At 37.7% G+C, this 15,329-nt stretch overlaps 1 protein-coding gene across 22 annotated transcripts in view; it reads right to left on the minus strand.

Annotated features, from left to right (window-relative positions):
• The window catches only part of DENND6A (DENN domain containing 6A), a 68,387-nt gene that overhangs the window by 31,483 nt on the left and 21,575 nt on the right, over nt 1–15,329 (minus strand). For 13 of the 22 annotated variants that reach the window (XR_010155250.1, XR_008547271.2, XR_010155241.1 and 10 more), the window contains 6 exons: nt 9,831–9,943; nt 7,341–7,421; nt 5,071–5,176; nt 4,372–4,451; nt 2,146–2,208; nt 707–762 (listed from right to left, as the gene is read on the minus strand). Coding sequence is in view for 7 of the 22 variants with exons in the window: in XM_516553.7 (XP_516553.3) it covers nt 707–762; nt 2,146–2,208; nt 4,372–4,451; nt 5,071–5,176; nt 7,341–7,421; nt 9,831–9,943 (499 nt within the window). In the remaining 15 variants the exon portion in view is untranslated. The remainder of the gene's footprint in view (nt 1–706; nt 763–2,145; nt 2,209–4,371; nt 4,452–5,070; nt 5,177–7,340; nt 7,422–9,830; nt 9,944–15,329) is intronic. The other 9 variants (XR_010155244.1, XR_010155247.1, XR_010155246.1 and 6 more) reach the window with 2 other exon arrangements.

Here is a 15,329-nt window from a genome sequence, read left to right on the forward strand (position 1 = left end):
AAAGATCCCACCAAAAAAATCCATTTTAAGTCTTTCATGACTTTTTGAGCATTTCGTAACTGCTCATTTACAGCAGTGGTTTTTCAAGCTGGCCTATACATCAGAACTACCTGGGGAACTAGAACTTGGGTACCAATCCAAAGATTTAGCTGCTCTGGGTAAAGGCACAAACATTACTTTTTATTTTTCCTCTATTTCTTTTCTAAGTGCTAACAGTATCTCTTTTTTGTTTTTTCATTTTCCATGTTGACATTTTTCAAACATACAGAAAAATAAAAACAACAGTGTGAGAAACATCATGTACATATCACTCAGATTTAATGATTAATATTTGCCATTTTTCACGTCATCTATTTTTTCTTACTGAAGTATTTTAAAATAGAACACAAACATCATGACATTTCACTCCCAAATAAAATGCATCTTTTTTTAAAAAGCATGTTTTCTAACATCATTACAATATAATTCTCACACTAAACCAAACAAAAATATTTTTACATATAATACATATTCTATATTTAAATTTCCCTAATTGTCAAAGCTTATAACATGTACTCAGGGATGAACCATTGATTTATAACATGTAAAACATAACTATTTTCTTCCAATTTTTTCCACATCCTATATAATATTCATTTTTCAAATAAATTAACACCACCACCACAAAGCAAAAGAAAGTCAGTTAACAAAATTTTTTATTCTTTACCTGAAAATATCCACCTCATGAACAGTAGGTAAAATAACAGATATATTTGTGTCCACCTGAGCGATAGAAAAGAAAAAGAAGAGAAGGTATCACCAAAATTTATGGAAAATTTTAAAATATATCTATCTCATGATCAATAAGCCATGCTGCCCTGTCTAACTTTTAAGATTCTCTTCCTTTAGGAACAGCCAGAGAGGGAATGGGTCTTACCAATATTCCCTAATATAGCAGAAAATAAAAAATAATGCAGATATCATGGATAAAGAATTAATCCCGGCCAGGCATGATAGCTCATGCCTGTAATCCCAGCACTTTGGTAGGACAAGGCGGGCAGATCACAAGGTCAGGATATCAAGACCATCCTGGCTAACACGGTGAAACCCCATCTCTACTAAAAATACAAAAAATTAGCCAGGCATGGGGGCAGGCGCCTGTAGTCCCAGCTACTCGGGAGGCTGAGGCAGGAGAATGGCGTGAACCCGGGAGGTGAAGCTTGCAGTGAGCCGAGATCGCACCACTGCACTGCAGCCTAGGTGACAGAGTGAGACTCCATCTCAAAAAAAAAAAAAAGAATTAATCCCAAGCTCATGCCTGTAATCCTAGCACTTTGGGAATCCAGGAAGGAAGATCACTTGATGCCAGGAGTTCAAGACCAGCCTGGGTAACAGAGTGAAATCCCATCCCTACAAAAAATATTAAAAATCAGCCAGGCATGGTGGCATGCACTGTAGTCCTAGCTACTTAGGAGGCTGAGGTGGGAGAATCACTTCAGCCCAGGAATTGGAGGCTGCACGAACTACGATCGTGCCACTGTACTCCAGCCTGGGTGACAGAGGGAGACCCTGTCCTTGTTTAAGAAAAAATTAATCCAATAGTAAATCAGATTAATTTGCAACTGTATGAAATACTCCCATTAATACTGGTTGATATGTAACAGAAATACTAGTTTTCCTACTGCTATCTGTTTTTTATTCAATTCAAAGAACAAAGTACAACAAAAAAATGTACACCAGTTAAAACATTTCAAATGAAAACTTCAACCCCACCCATGAACAGATGGTGCTTTTGGAAAAATAAAGGGCAATTGTAACTACAGAATCCTTTTAACTGAGTTTCCTAAAATCAGAAGTCTGCTGGTCACTCTCCTAAGAGGTTCTGCCAGAATCAAAGCTTATTGAAAAAAATTCACTTTCCCCTTTTCCTCACAATTAAAATATAAATTCTGAGTTCTCCAGTCTCTACTGGAGAAATAACAAGAAAAAAGACCCTAAGAAACATTAGAAAATATATTACCAATTCATTAAAAATTATTTAATGGGACATTTCAGTAATATTCAGAAATATGTAATAAACTCAAGAAACTCTGCATTTGCTAGTTTAAAAATTCTGTTAAAGAGACTATATATGTGCTGGATCATTCTACCATAGTACCATACTACCTGCTGAGTTAACTGCACTATTTGAGTTGTCCCAGGCTTGTCATGACATGTGGGAATCCGTACCTAAAAGAAAGACAGGAAATTATTTTTGGCTATAAAAGAATGGAGGATGAGAAGTGCTGTATCCTGCTGCTAAAAAGGTATGGTCAGTAATGCCAAAAAAGCTACAAAAACAAAATTATCTATGTCAGAGTTAAAAACTAAGGTCATATTTATTTTTAGTCACAGCAGAAAGTAAGTAAATCAAGGTCTTCATACCCACACACACACAGTAATCACTAACTCCCTGAGAAGCAAGTATGTTGAAAAACAAAATGGACATCAGCTTCATACTGCTTCCTGTTTATTGTTCAAATCTTTGCTTCATTAATATACACACACCCAAACACACCCTCTCAAGCTTGCCAAATTTTTGGATAAATCTCACAGGAAACAATGAGAACACTCAATCCAGAACTATCAGTATTACTTTTGATGATTTCCCAAGGAAAAACACAATACAGATCCTACAAAAATGGCCAAATGCAGAGAGAGAACATTGTCAAAAATAAGTCCTACTCGACAGTGACTTGCAAAGCACTTAGGGTACAACCTATTCAAAGTCTGAGAGCAAAATGCTAATTCATTTAAAAGAAAAATCTAACAGAGAACAAAACCCTGGGATGAACATGTGTGGTCTGACATCACGTGTTAAGAACATCACTTAGGACTAAGAACCAATGGCTTTCCCAATTTCTCTTAATTTTTATTAATTCATACTCCATTCTACCAAGTAATCTGTTTCTGCATATCACTCATCTCTGGAGGCACTGGCAGGGCCATGGAATTGCAGAACTCCAGGAGGTAGCATTTACATATACATGTATTACATACAATGTATTGCATGTATTACATACAATGTATTGCATGTATTACATACAATGTATTGCATGTATTACATACAATGTATTGCATGTATTACATACAATGTATTGCATGTATTACATACAATGTATTGCATGTATTACATACAATGTATTGCATGTATTACATACAATGTATTGCATGTAATACATACAATGTATTGCATGTATTACATACAATGTATTGCATGTATTACATACAATGTATTGCATGTATTACATACAATGTATTGCATGTATTACATACAATGTATTGCATGTATTACATACAATGTATTGCATGTATTACATACAATGTATTGCATGTATTACATACAATGTATTGCATGTATTACATACAATGTATTGCATGTATTACATACAATGTATTGCATGTATTACATACAATGTATTGCATGTATTACATACAATGTATTGCATGTATTACATACAATGTATTGCATGTATTACATACAATGTATTGCATGTATTACATACAATGTATTGCATGTATTACATACAATGTATTGCATGTATTACATACAATGTATTGCATGTATTACATACAATGTATTGCATGTATTACACTCTTCTGCAAACTCTACAGGATGCCATGAGATCAGAGGTGCCTGAAGTTGTGTGACTAATGGTTCTAGGAAGCAAAATGTATTGCAATATCTCTATAATGCCTCACATCAATGACAAACAAGGGAAAGCAATAACATGATTAATATTAATAGAAGGTTAAAAAAGCAAAGCCCATGTGTGAGCTTCCTACAAAGTTCTTTTTTTTTTTTGAGACAGGGTCTCGCTTTTGTCCTGCAGGCTGGAATGCAGTGATGCAAACCTGGCTCACTGCAGTCTCAACTTCCCAGGCTCATGCAATATCCCAAGTACCTAGGACTACAGGTGTGCACCACCACACCCCGTTAATTTTTTTATTTTTTGTAGAGACAAGGTTTCACCATGTTGCCCAGGGTGGTCTTGAACTCTTGGGCTCAAGGGATCCACCCGCCTCGGCCTCCCAAAGTGCTCACAGGTGTGATCACAGGTGTGAGCCACCACGCCTGTCCAAAAGTTCTTTAAAAAGATCACAATTAGCCTAGGAAACGTGGCAAGATTCTGTCTACAAAAAGTTTAAAAATTAGCCAGGTGTGGTGGTGCATGCCTGTGGTCCTGGCTACTTGTGGGGCTGAAGTGGGAGGATTGCTTGAGCCCGGAAAGTTGAGGCTGCAGTGAGCTGTGATCATGCCACTGTACTCCAGCCTGGGTGACAGCACAAGACCCTGTCTCAAAAAAATAAAAATAAAAATAAAAAGGAGACAATTGAGATATAAGATATTACCTTCATTACCACCCCCATGATTGGCAGGTGTAAAGTTTTCCCTGGCACTGGGGCAGGCCATCGATCAACATCATTACAAGCTGAAAAATATAATAAAATATTTTCTTAGAATAAGTGAAAATATCAAAGTATTAAAAATGAGGCATTAGAAATAAGAACACTACTTTCCATAGAGCAGAAAAAATATACCTGGAAGAATGAGAGATAAAAGGCAAAAGAAAAGTCAAAAGTGATGAAAACATTTTATATTTCACTCAGAAATACACATGTTCTAGGATATAAATTGGTTAATTTATATCCTAAGTATTAAAGGGAGTTTTTGTATTCATTTATTACTACTAATTAGCTACAAAAGCACATCAACTGGCAAAGGCCTTCCATCTGTAGCAAGTGACATAAGGATTTTTCAATAGTACTCTGAGTATTAGAACTGTCAACTCGATATTCATTTATTATTATTCTAATAATAATAGGCATCATCAAAGTAGTTAAAGGAGATAACAAAAGACAGTTTTGGATATCTGTAGGTACAGATGCCAGAAAAATAGTTTTATACCTTTCTCCTATCATATATTCCTTAAGTTCCTACCTGAATTTTTATAAATTGTTATAAATCAACTTCATTTTTATCACTTATTTCCAGTAAAAATTTTAAAACTCCTGCATAAAGGTACTCAACTCATACGATGTTAAACTTACCTGCTTCCAAATAAGGTTCATTCTTTTCAAAATACTCTGGTGCTATCTGTTTGAGCACAGTGTGAAAAAAATGAATATAAGGTAGTTTGCTGATCAAAACCAAGGACTGAGGAAAAAACAAAAACAATGTTTTAAAAATTGCTTTGTCATTCATTTCTTGCATAATCAATTACTAACAAGCTAAATTCGGCAAAAAGTGTGGATTTTAAAATAAAAAGGCTTTTACAGTGGATAGTTAAAAGGAAACAAAACCATAGCTGCAGAACACAAAAAGTTTAACCTTATTGCTACACTTTAAGAGCATAATGGCATGTAACAGATTTTCCTGCTCTTCAAAAAAAGAATTTCCTATCAACAAACTAATGTCATGAGTAACTTCAAAAGTCTAGCTCCTGTTATCCTTACAATAGCAATATCAGGAATTAGCCATATGAACTTTTCCTATTAAAGAAAGAGTAAATTTTGATACTTTTCCAAAAGACTTATGAGCTATATTTTACAGTTCAACTGTCATAGCCACATAGTTGGAAATTGTAACCTTATGGTTTGATCATTTCAGATACAAATTATCCCAATTTTTAAACTTTTTTTTTTTTTCTTAAAAACCACTTTTTATCTTTCTAACACCAATTAGCAGTCAGGGCAAATTCTGAGTACAAAAGGGAAAAGTATGTCTTGCTAGCTGGGATTAAATAGGAAAGATTATTTTCTTTATTTTTGTTTCTTTCTTGTCTTTTTTTTTTTTTTTTGAGACAAGGTCTCACTCTGTCACCCAGGCTGCAGTGCAATGGTGTGATCATGGCTCACTGCTGCCTCAACCTCATGGGCTCAGGTGATCCTCCCACCTCAGCCTCCTGAGTAGCTGGGACTACAGGTGTATGCCATCAAGTCTGGCTATTTTTTGAGGGGCAGGGTGGATTTTTGGTAGAGATAGCATTTTGCCATGTTGCCCAGGCTGGTCTGAAACTCCTAGACTTAAGCAATCTGCCCACCTTGTCCTCCTGAAGTGTTGGGATTACAAGTGTAAGCCACTGTGACCTACCTGATTCTTTTTAAGAAACAAAAAGAATTGTACATTTGGAATAGAAACAATAATGGCTAAGATGTTGCTAAAGTTTATTTACTGGCTCTTAAAAAAATATAATAGTTCAGGCATTTATTAGTTGCAACAATATTACAATGTTTATTCTAAAATGTATTTATTTTAGAATTTATTCTAAAATTACATTTATTCTAAAATGTAAAACTTAAGTGGACTCCTCTGGCTTTTGACAGAATCCTGTGCAATAACTGTAACTTACTGTCAGGAATCTAGCACAGAGAGCAAAAATTCAATAGAGGTTAAACATATAGAGACAGGTGTCTATAATATAATAATAATAAAAAAAAAAGATAAAATATAAACCCAAGGCCAGGCACGGTGGCTCATGCCTGTAATCCCAGCACTTTGGGAAGTCGAGGTGGGTGGATCACCTGAAGTCAGGAGTTCGAGACCAGCCTGGCCAACACGGTGAGACCCCGTCTCTATTAAAAATACAAAAATTAGCTGGGCATGGTGGTGCACACCTGTAATGCCAGCTACTTGGGAGGTGCCTGTAATCCCAGCTAATCGGGAATACAGTACCTGTACTCCCAGCTACTTGAACCTGGGAGGCAGAAGTTGCAGTGAGCCGAGATCACACCACTGAACTCCAGCCTGGGTGACAAGAGCAAAACTCCATCTCAAAAAAAAAAAAAAAAAAAAAAAAAAAAAAAAAATATATATATATATATATATATATATATATATATATATATATATAGGCCGGGTGCAGTAGCTCACACCTGTAATCCCAGAACTCTGGGAGGCTGAGGCATGTGGATCACAAGGTCAAGAGTTCAAGACCAGCCTGGCCAAGATGGTGAAACTCCGTCTCTACTAAAAATACAAAAAATTAGCCAGGCGTCGGGCGGGCACCTGTAATCCCAGCTACTTGGGAGACGGAGGCACAGAATTGCTTGAACCCAGGAAGCAGAGGTTGCAGTCAGCCAAGATCGTGCCTCTGCACTCCAGCCTGGGCGACAGAGCGAGACTCCACCTCAAAAAAAAAAAAAAAAAAAATAGATATATATATATATATATACACACACACACACACACACACACACATATATATAGCATGTTTAAAGATAAAATACCAAAGACTTTAAAGACTCTTAAATCTAACACTTTCTATTTTTCTAATCACAAAATAAAAAATACTTTTTTTATTAGTGTGTATGACAATTACCTTCTGAAAGTAGCCTCTTTTTAGAGTTTTATCTCGAACTTGTCGGAAATACACATATCCATAAAAATAAGCAGGATCCTTCTAAGAAGAAAGTGACAAGTAAGTGTGTGTGGGGGGGTACATATATATGTAGCTATATCTATATCCATATCTATATCTTTTAATATTAACATCAGGCTCCTTTATAAACCCAAATCAAGACATGAGATATACACGAAGAGCTAGTTACGCTTTTCCAGCAACAAACAATAATCATGACAGCAACAGCCAGATCAGAACCTTCTAACTCTTGACATGGTCCATATGATGTGTGTAAAAGCTTAAAATTAAAACAAAAAAACCCTCCTAACTTGCCCAAAGATGGCAAAGTACTAATTACAATCTAAGTACTAAAGTCAAATTTTCCCCCTATAACTTACTCAGCTTACATTCTTTATTCGTATCTATACTAGGTGACTGAAGTTAAAAAAAAAATCAAATTCTGTTTTCTCCAATGTTTTATTTAGTTTCTACAAAATTCTACCTACAATTTTGAGATTGTCAAGGATAAGGGATCAATCTTAAAACAAAATGAGGTATCCTAACATACAATTTCAAGAGAGAAAATAAAAGGAGTTAAATGACAATGTGAATCTTATATAGTCAGTTACACGTTAACCCAATAATAATGAAGCATAACAATGTTTATCAACATACAATCTGAAAGGTAATTGCATTCCAAAAAATTTAAGAAGCATTTACATCTTAAAGGAGTAAACTTTGGCTCGGTTCCTTATTTGATTATTATTCCTTAAACAAATATATATTGACCACCTACTTTGAACAGGGTAATGTGTTAGAGAAGATAAAAAGATGCATAAGACACAGTTCTTCCTCAAGGATATCATGATTTAGGAGGGATAAGAAAAGTAGAAAAATGAGGCCAGGTGCAGTGGCTCATGCCTGTAATCCCAGCAGTTTGGGAGGCCAAGGTGGGCGGATCATGAGGTCAGGAGATCAAGACCATCCTGGCCAACATGGTGAATCCCTGTCTCTACTAAAAATACAAAAATTAGCTGGGTGCAGTGGCACGTGCCTGTAATCCCAACTACTCAGGAGGCTGAGGCAGGAGAATCGCTTGAACCCAGGAGGCAGAGGTTGCAGTGAGCTGAGATCGCGCCACTGCACTCCAGCCTGGTGACAGAGCAAGACTCCGTCTCAGAAAAAAGAAGTAGAAAAATGAATATTATTGTAATAGGAGGATGGGTACCATGAAAAAACACAAAGTGTTACAGGAAAGCCAAGGGGAAAAAGTAAAGATTTCATGGAGGCAGCTGTTTTTGAATTGGGAATTGAAGGATGAATATGACTTAAACAAAGACAAAGGCATTCCAAGTTGAAAGGGCTAGGAGTTTCAGTAAAAACACAAAAGACAGAAAAATACATGCTATCTCAGGAAAAAGCACATAGTTCAGTTTGATTAAAATACGGCACATATATGGCACACATAGAAAGGAGATGAGGGTGAAATTTTGATGATAAAGTTCTTATTTTGGAAGGTCCAAAAAGTGAGGACAAGGAAGTAGTACTATACCTCTTTACTCGTTAAACAATTTGTAGTCATTTTAGATCTTACTTATATAATATATATGTACACTTTAGCTGGCAACACTGTATAACATATATTGTGCTGGAATAAAACAAGAGGTGGGATGACCTTGGGTAAGTTTCTTATCCTCAATAGCCCTCAATTCCCTCATCTACAAAAGGATCTCTCTTGGAGCACTGTAGGGAGGATTAATTAGATGATATATGCTTATTAATACAGTATCTAGAACATACAAAGCCCTAACAAATAACAGCTATTATTATCATTGGTTGGAAGAATATATTAGTAGTGACAGCAAGGAGGAGATGGCTCTAAGAGACATTTCACAGGTAGTATCTCTGCCATTAGTGGAACCAGGGAGGTAAACTGTAAAAACTGTTATCAGGCAAATTATGTCAAAGTCACACTGGATGTGCTGATAGGGCATCCAGATGAAAACGTTCCTCATGTACTTAAAAAAAAATCTAGGCTGTAAGGTCATCTGAATTATTAAAATGTTTTAAATAAATAATAACTAAAACAAGGCTCATTCAAAAATCAAAAAGAGACAACTATGTTATCAAGTATGACTACCTCAACTCTAGATGGTATTTACTGTACAGTACAACTCCACTCCCACATCTAATTCAAGAATTTATTAACAAATGAAAGAAAATTACCTCAACATTCTAATCCATTTTTATAAATCACAGTGACATTATGTTTCAAACACAGTAACTGTATAAAGTCCCTTTCATTCAGATGCTGAATCCTTATGAATAAGACTCACTTTGGAAATTCAGCTATATAATATAGTAGCAAAACAAAAGCAAAATATTTCTGAATGGTGTCAGCGGTAACTGAATAAATGAGTTCTAAAGTTTCCTCTCACATGGACATTTTCCCATGACTACTTTTCCAACCTTTAAGTAAACTGGTAAATCTTTGTCAAATTGATCCAGGAGACAATGCAGCGACACCCTCCTCCCAGAAGACTGTCGAAATCTAAAACAAAACTGGGTATCTCCAAGACAACCTAATGAAAATAAAAATGAAATAAATTAAGGATAGCTTAGTATAACATTTATCCAGTTTCATCAATTTTAGAGCTGAAAAAAATCCTATCAATCATTTTAACCCATTCTGTCATGTTTTGGAGGAAAAAAAGGAAATCCTAAGAGTTCCAGTTACTTGCTCAAAGCCATCCTTGCTGGTTAGAGGCAAAGCCAGAAGTAAAACATGCATCTTAACTCCTAAGTCTCTTTACTATTTTTCCTATTCCATATCCCTCATGTAATTAAACATTTTTGGAATATATCTGCATATAATGTTGACTCACAAACATAATAATGAGCAAAAGATGCCAAACACAAAATAACACATATTGTTCAAATCCACTTTTATAAAATGTTTTGAAAGCAGGCAAAACTAAACTGTCGTGCTTAGGGATGCATGGCTGGATGATAAAAGTATAAAAAAAAGAAAAGTATTGTTATAAGAAAGGATAGTGGTTACATTTGGAGGAAAGATTCACCTCAATTTCCTTGTCAACAAAATCAAGAAGTACTATTAGATAATCTCTAAAGTCACTTCCAGCAGTAACACGCAAAGACACTAAAATAAAATTCCCCAACTTGACCTATAACTGTACTGAATTCCAAGCATCTTACCCAATACGATCACTAAGAAAACTAAAGATCTACAAGATCCAAAAAGATATAAAAGTTATGCTATGAGCACCATAGCTTTCTGATGATTCACTGAAAAATAGAAAAATCTTAATGGAAATTGACTTTTTCTTTTACAAACGTAGTTATAAGAATTAACTTACATAATTTTATTTTTTTGAGACAGAGTCTCGCTCTGTTGCCCAGGCTGGAGTGCAGTGGCGGGATCTAGGCTCACTGTAACCTTCACTGCTCGGGTTCAAGAGATTCTCCTGCCTCAGCCTCCTCAGTAGCTGGGATTACAGGTGCGTGCCACCACGCCTGGCCAATTTTTTGTATTTTTAGTAGAGATGGGGTTTCACCATGTTGGCCAGGTTGGTCTCACACTCCTGATCTCAGGTGATCTGCCTCCCAAAGTGCTAGGATTACAGGCGTAAGCCACTGTGCCTGGCCTTTTTAAAAAAAAAATTTCACTAGAGATGGGGTCTTGCTATGTTGCCCAGGCTGGTCTTGAACTCCTGGGCTCAAGTGATCCTCCCACGTTAGCCTCCCAAAGTGCTGGGATTACAGGCGAGAGCCACCACACCTGGCCTTAAAATGTTATTTTTATATTTGTACAAACATAGCTACAGAGTGGATCAAAATGTCTAAGACTAAGACAAAACGTGAAGCTTCAAGAGCCAGCCCCCTCCCTTGACCCTCAGCTTATATAGTCACTCTCTCTGTGATTAGGGTGGTTAAGCTAGGTTGCTGAGAAACAGTATTTTAGACCAGAGCTTCTCACAATTTCTTCCATAGACTGATGCCAGTCCATAAACTCTTGTTACTGTTCCATAACCAAATAAATATGCAAGTTGAGAATACACATTTAGAAACTTTCATAGCAACTTGATATTACTGTAATAAATTTGGACTTTTAGACCAGACACAGTGGCTCACGCCCGTAATCCCAGCACTTCAGGAGGCCAAGGCGGGTGGATCTCCTGAGGTCAGGAGTTTGAGACCAGCCTGGCCAACACGGTGAAACCCCATCTCTACTAAAAATATAAAAATTAGCCGGATGCGGTGGCAGGCACCTGTAATCCCAGCTACTCAGGAGGCTGAGGCAGGAGAATTGCTTGAATACAGTAGGCAGAGGTTGCAGTGAGCCGAGATCACACCACTACCTCCAGCCTGGGCAACAGAGCAAGACCCTATCTCAAAAAAAAAAAATTAGACTTTTATTTTACATTTCTTTTTTTTCCTCATTTCATTTTATTTTTCTAACAATTCAATTAAATTGTTTTTCAAAAATATTGGTCCATAACTGACTGGAAATATTAAAAACCCCAACTGGCCCTTCAACACGGTATGAGAAGTGCTGCTTTAGCAACTGGGAAGTGTAAAGCACATGATGATGTCCCTGCTGTCTGCAAAGAAGAAATGTGTTGAGACGAATATTGTCTGCATGTCAAGTCCATCCAGAACAAGAAGGATTAATGTTTCCCTCAGATTCATCATTGCTTCAAACTCTCTCTACTAATGCTGAGTTTTTTTCTCTGGACATGTTTAAAATACAGTGACTTCTGTCCTTGGGCACTCGTCACAGCTTAAGCCTCAGGAACACCTACATCCAGATGGTGTTAATGGTAAATGATAAGGAAAAAAACACTGGACAAATATTTATCAGAGGGAAGGCCCTCTTTAAACTTAGGCTCCTAAAGATAAAAGCCATTCAAATGAAACAAAAAACTGAAACCTAAAAAACCAACCAAACAAAGCTTTTTTAAAGTTAGGAGAATCTAAGGTGGCGGAGGGGCGGGGAAGGGCAAACGATTCCAATCTCAAAAGCATTTTTATCTGTGTCATTTTTTCATCTAGTCTAACATGCTGTTTTACTTTAAGTGGGTATACAATGGAAATAAAGGCTTGATTTATGTCTCTTTCCTAAAGACTGCTCTACTGTCTGGACTTTCTTCTACAGCAATTAAAGGTTATCCTGGGAAATAATAAATTCATTTCAAAGTTGGTACAGTAATCCTTTTTTTTCTTGAGATGGAGTCTCACTCTGTCGCCCAGCCTGGAGTGCAGTGGCACAATCTCGGCTCACTGCAACCTCAGCATCCCTGATTCAAGAGATTCTCCTGCCTCAGCCTCCTGAGTAGCTGGGACTACGGGCACACACCACCACGCCCAGCTAATTTTGTATATTCAGTAGAGATGGGGTTTCACCGTGTTGGCCAGGCTGGTCTCGAATTCCTGACCTCAAGTTTTCTGTCCGCCTCAGCCTCCCAAAGTCCTGAGATTACAGGTGTGAGCAACTGCACCCGGCCTCCAACTTTCATTTAATAAACACATAAAAAAACCAAACTGTATGGATAACTACAACTGAAAATAGCAATTTCAAATATTTACAAAACATATAGTCTCTTGCTACCTAGGATAATGATGATCTGTTAAGACAGCAAAGTGCCTGCTTTCAGGTCTTTTGTAGATTTTCCTTGTACCAACCATACTTCAAGTCACAAGAACCACACTTCATTTGATGTGCAGCACATAAAAAAAGCATTAAATAATATCTATGAGAAAAAAATCAGTCGGGCGTGGTAGCTCACACCTCTAATCTCAGCACTTTGGGAGGCGGAGGTGAGCGGATCACAAGGTCAGGAGATCGAGACCATCCTGGCTAACACAGTGAAACCCCATCTCTACTAAAAATGCAAAAAATTAGCCAGGCGTGGTGGTGGGCACCTGTAGTCCCAGCTACTCGGGAGGCTGAGGCAGGAGAATGGCGTGAACCCGGGAGGCAGAGCTTGCAGTGAGTGGAGATCGCGCCACTGCGCTCCAGCCTGGGCAACAGAGCGAGACTCCATCTCAAAAAAAAAAGAAAAGAAAAAAAATCAGCCGGGTGCGGTGGTTCACGCCTGTAATCCCAGCACTTTGGGAGCCTGAGGCGGGCGAATCACTTGAGGTCGGGAGTTCATGACCAGCCTGGCCAACACAGTGAAACCCCATCTCTACTAAACATACAAAAATTAGCCAGGCATGGTGGCAGGCAAAGGGAGTCCCAGCTACTTGGGAGGCTGAGACAGGAGAATCACTTGAACCGGGAGGCGGAGGTTGCAGTGAGCTGCGATCGTGTCACTGCACTCCAGCCTGGGTGACAGAGCAAAACTCCATCTCAAAAAAAAAAAAAAAGAAAAAAGAAAAAAAAAATCCGTAGGTCATTCATAAGCCAAAAGTACTTAAAAATTTTTTTGATAATGACACATGCAGAGGCTATAAAACTAGATATAGGCTATCTAAACACCACAGAATTAACTTCTCAGCCTTGATGTATGCGTGCGGGGGACTTTTCCTCTACCATCTTAGGTTCACTAACTGGGGCCTGTGAAATAAACAGACAACAGATTAACGAGAAAAGATTTAGTTCGAATGCATACAAAGGCTTCAGAGAAAAAAAGTAAAAACCCAAAGAGGTGGTTAAACTTGGGAGCTTAGATACCATTTTAACAAAAGAAACTAAAATGCAGACAAAGGAAAAAGGATTTGGACTTCTAGGGGTGGTAATCTGTGGGAAGGTAAACATATGGGTAAAACTAATGAAAGATAAGGGTTATTTTAGCAAGGCTTATTTATGCAGAATTAAGCTGGTACCAACTCCAGTGATAAGAGTTTTCTCTGGTGATTCAGAATCTTTCTCCTCTTCCTGGTATGGGAAAGGGAAGGGGTGACACCTTCACAAAAGGAAATGTATGTCCTGCTTTTAGGCATATAGGGGGAGGGTAAAGGGCTCTTTTTGCATCTGCTGTTTCTCAGTTGCCTTCAATTCAAAATAATTCTTAAGCCAAAGTGGTATATTTGGGGGTGGTATATTCTGATCCCCTTCATGCTCATATAGAGAAGTGAAAAAGAGAGAGGAGCCATGACAACCAGCTATGATCTGAAAGAGAAGAGCATCCAGCATAATTCACTGGGATTCCATGCAGAAAGTCAGTTCATTCTGCAATCCATACAACTCAGCTTACTCTGAGACCTGGAAATCTATCCCATCACAGTATATAAGAAGTGTATGTACAGATTTTATAAGAAAAATGTTAACTGAAATGAAGATACATTCCTACAAGACCTCTGCATCATTATTTCATAAATGGGCCAAAAACACCAAAATAATTCCAGGTCAGAAAAAACCCCTTACTGGGATCTCTAAAAGGCAGTATCTAATTTACCAAGATATCACTTTTCTTTCATATAGTTCACCAAAGCTGAGTTCCAAATGGATAGGAAAAAAATTCTGGAAGCATTTATACAGAAAGGAGAAAATGCTAAAAAAAATTTTTTTTAACTGTCAAATCTCTCGAATCAGATTAAATGAACTAACTAGCACAATATTAGAAGTAACCGGCCGGGTGTGGTGGCTCACGCCTGTAATCCCAGGACTTTGGGAGGCCGAGGTGGGCAGATCACGAGGTCAGGAGATCGAGACCATCCTGGCTAACATGGTGAAACCCCGTCTCTACTAAAAATACAAAAACAAAAAATTAGCCGGGCGTGGTGGCAGGCGCCTGTGGTCCCAGCTACTCGGGAGGCTGAGGTGAGAGAATGGTGTGAACCCGGGAGGCGGAGCTTGCAGTGAGCTGAGATCGCGTCACTGCACTCCAGCCTGGGTGACAGAGCGAGACTCCATCTCAAAAAAAAAAAGGAAGTAACCACAAAGGGAAAGAAAACTAGACTGTCTCTGCTATAGGGTTATAACTGTGTGTGGCCTGAGAAGCT

This window comes from Pan troglodytes, chromosome 2 (genome assembly GCF_028858775.2).
Source record: "Pan troglodytes isolate AG18354 chromosome 2, NHGRI_mPanTro3-v2.0_pri, whole genome shotgun sequence".
Lineage (NCBI taxonomy): Eukaryota > Metazoa > Chordata > Mammalia > Primates > Hominidae > Pan > Pan troglodytes.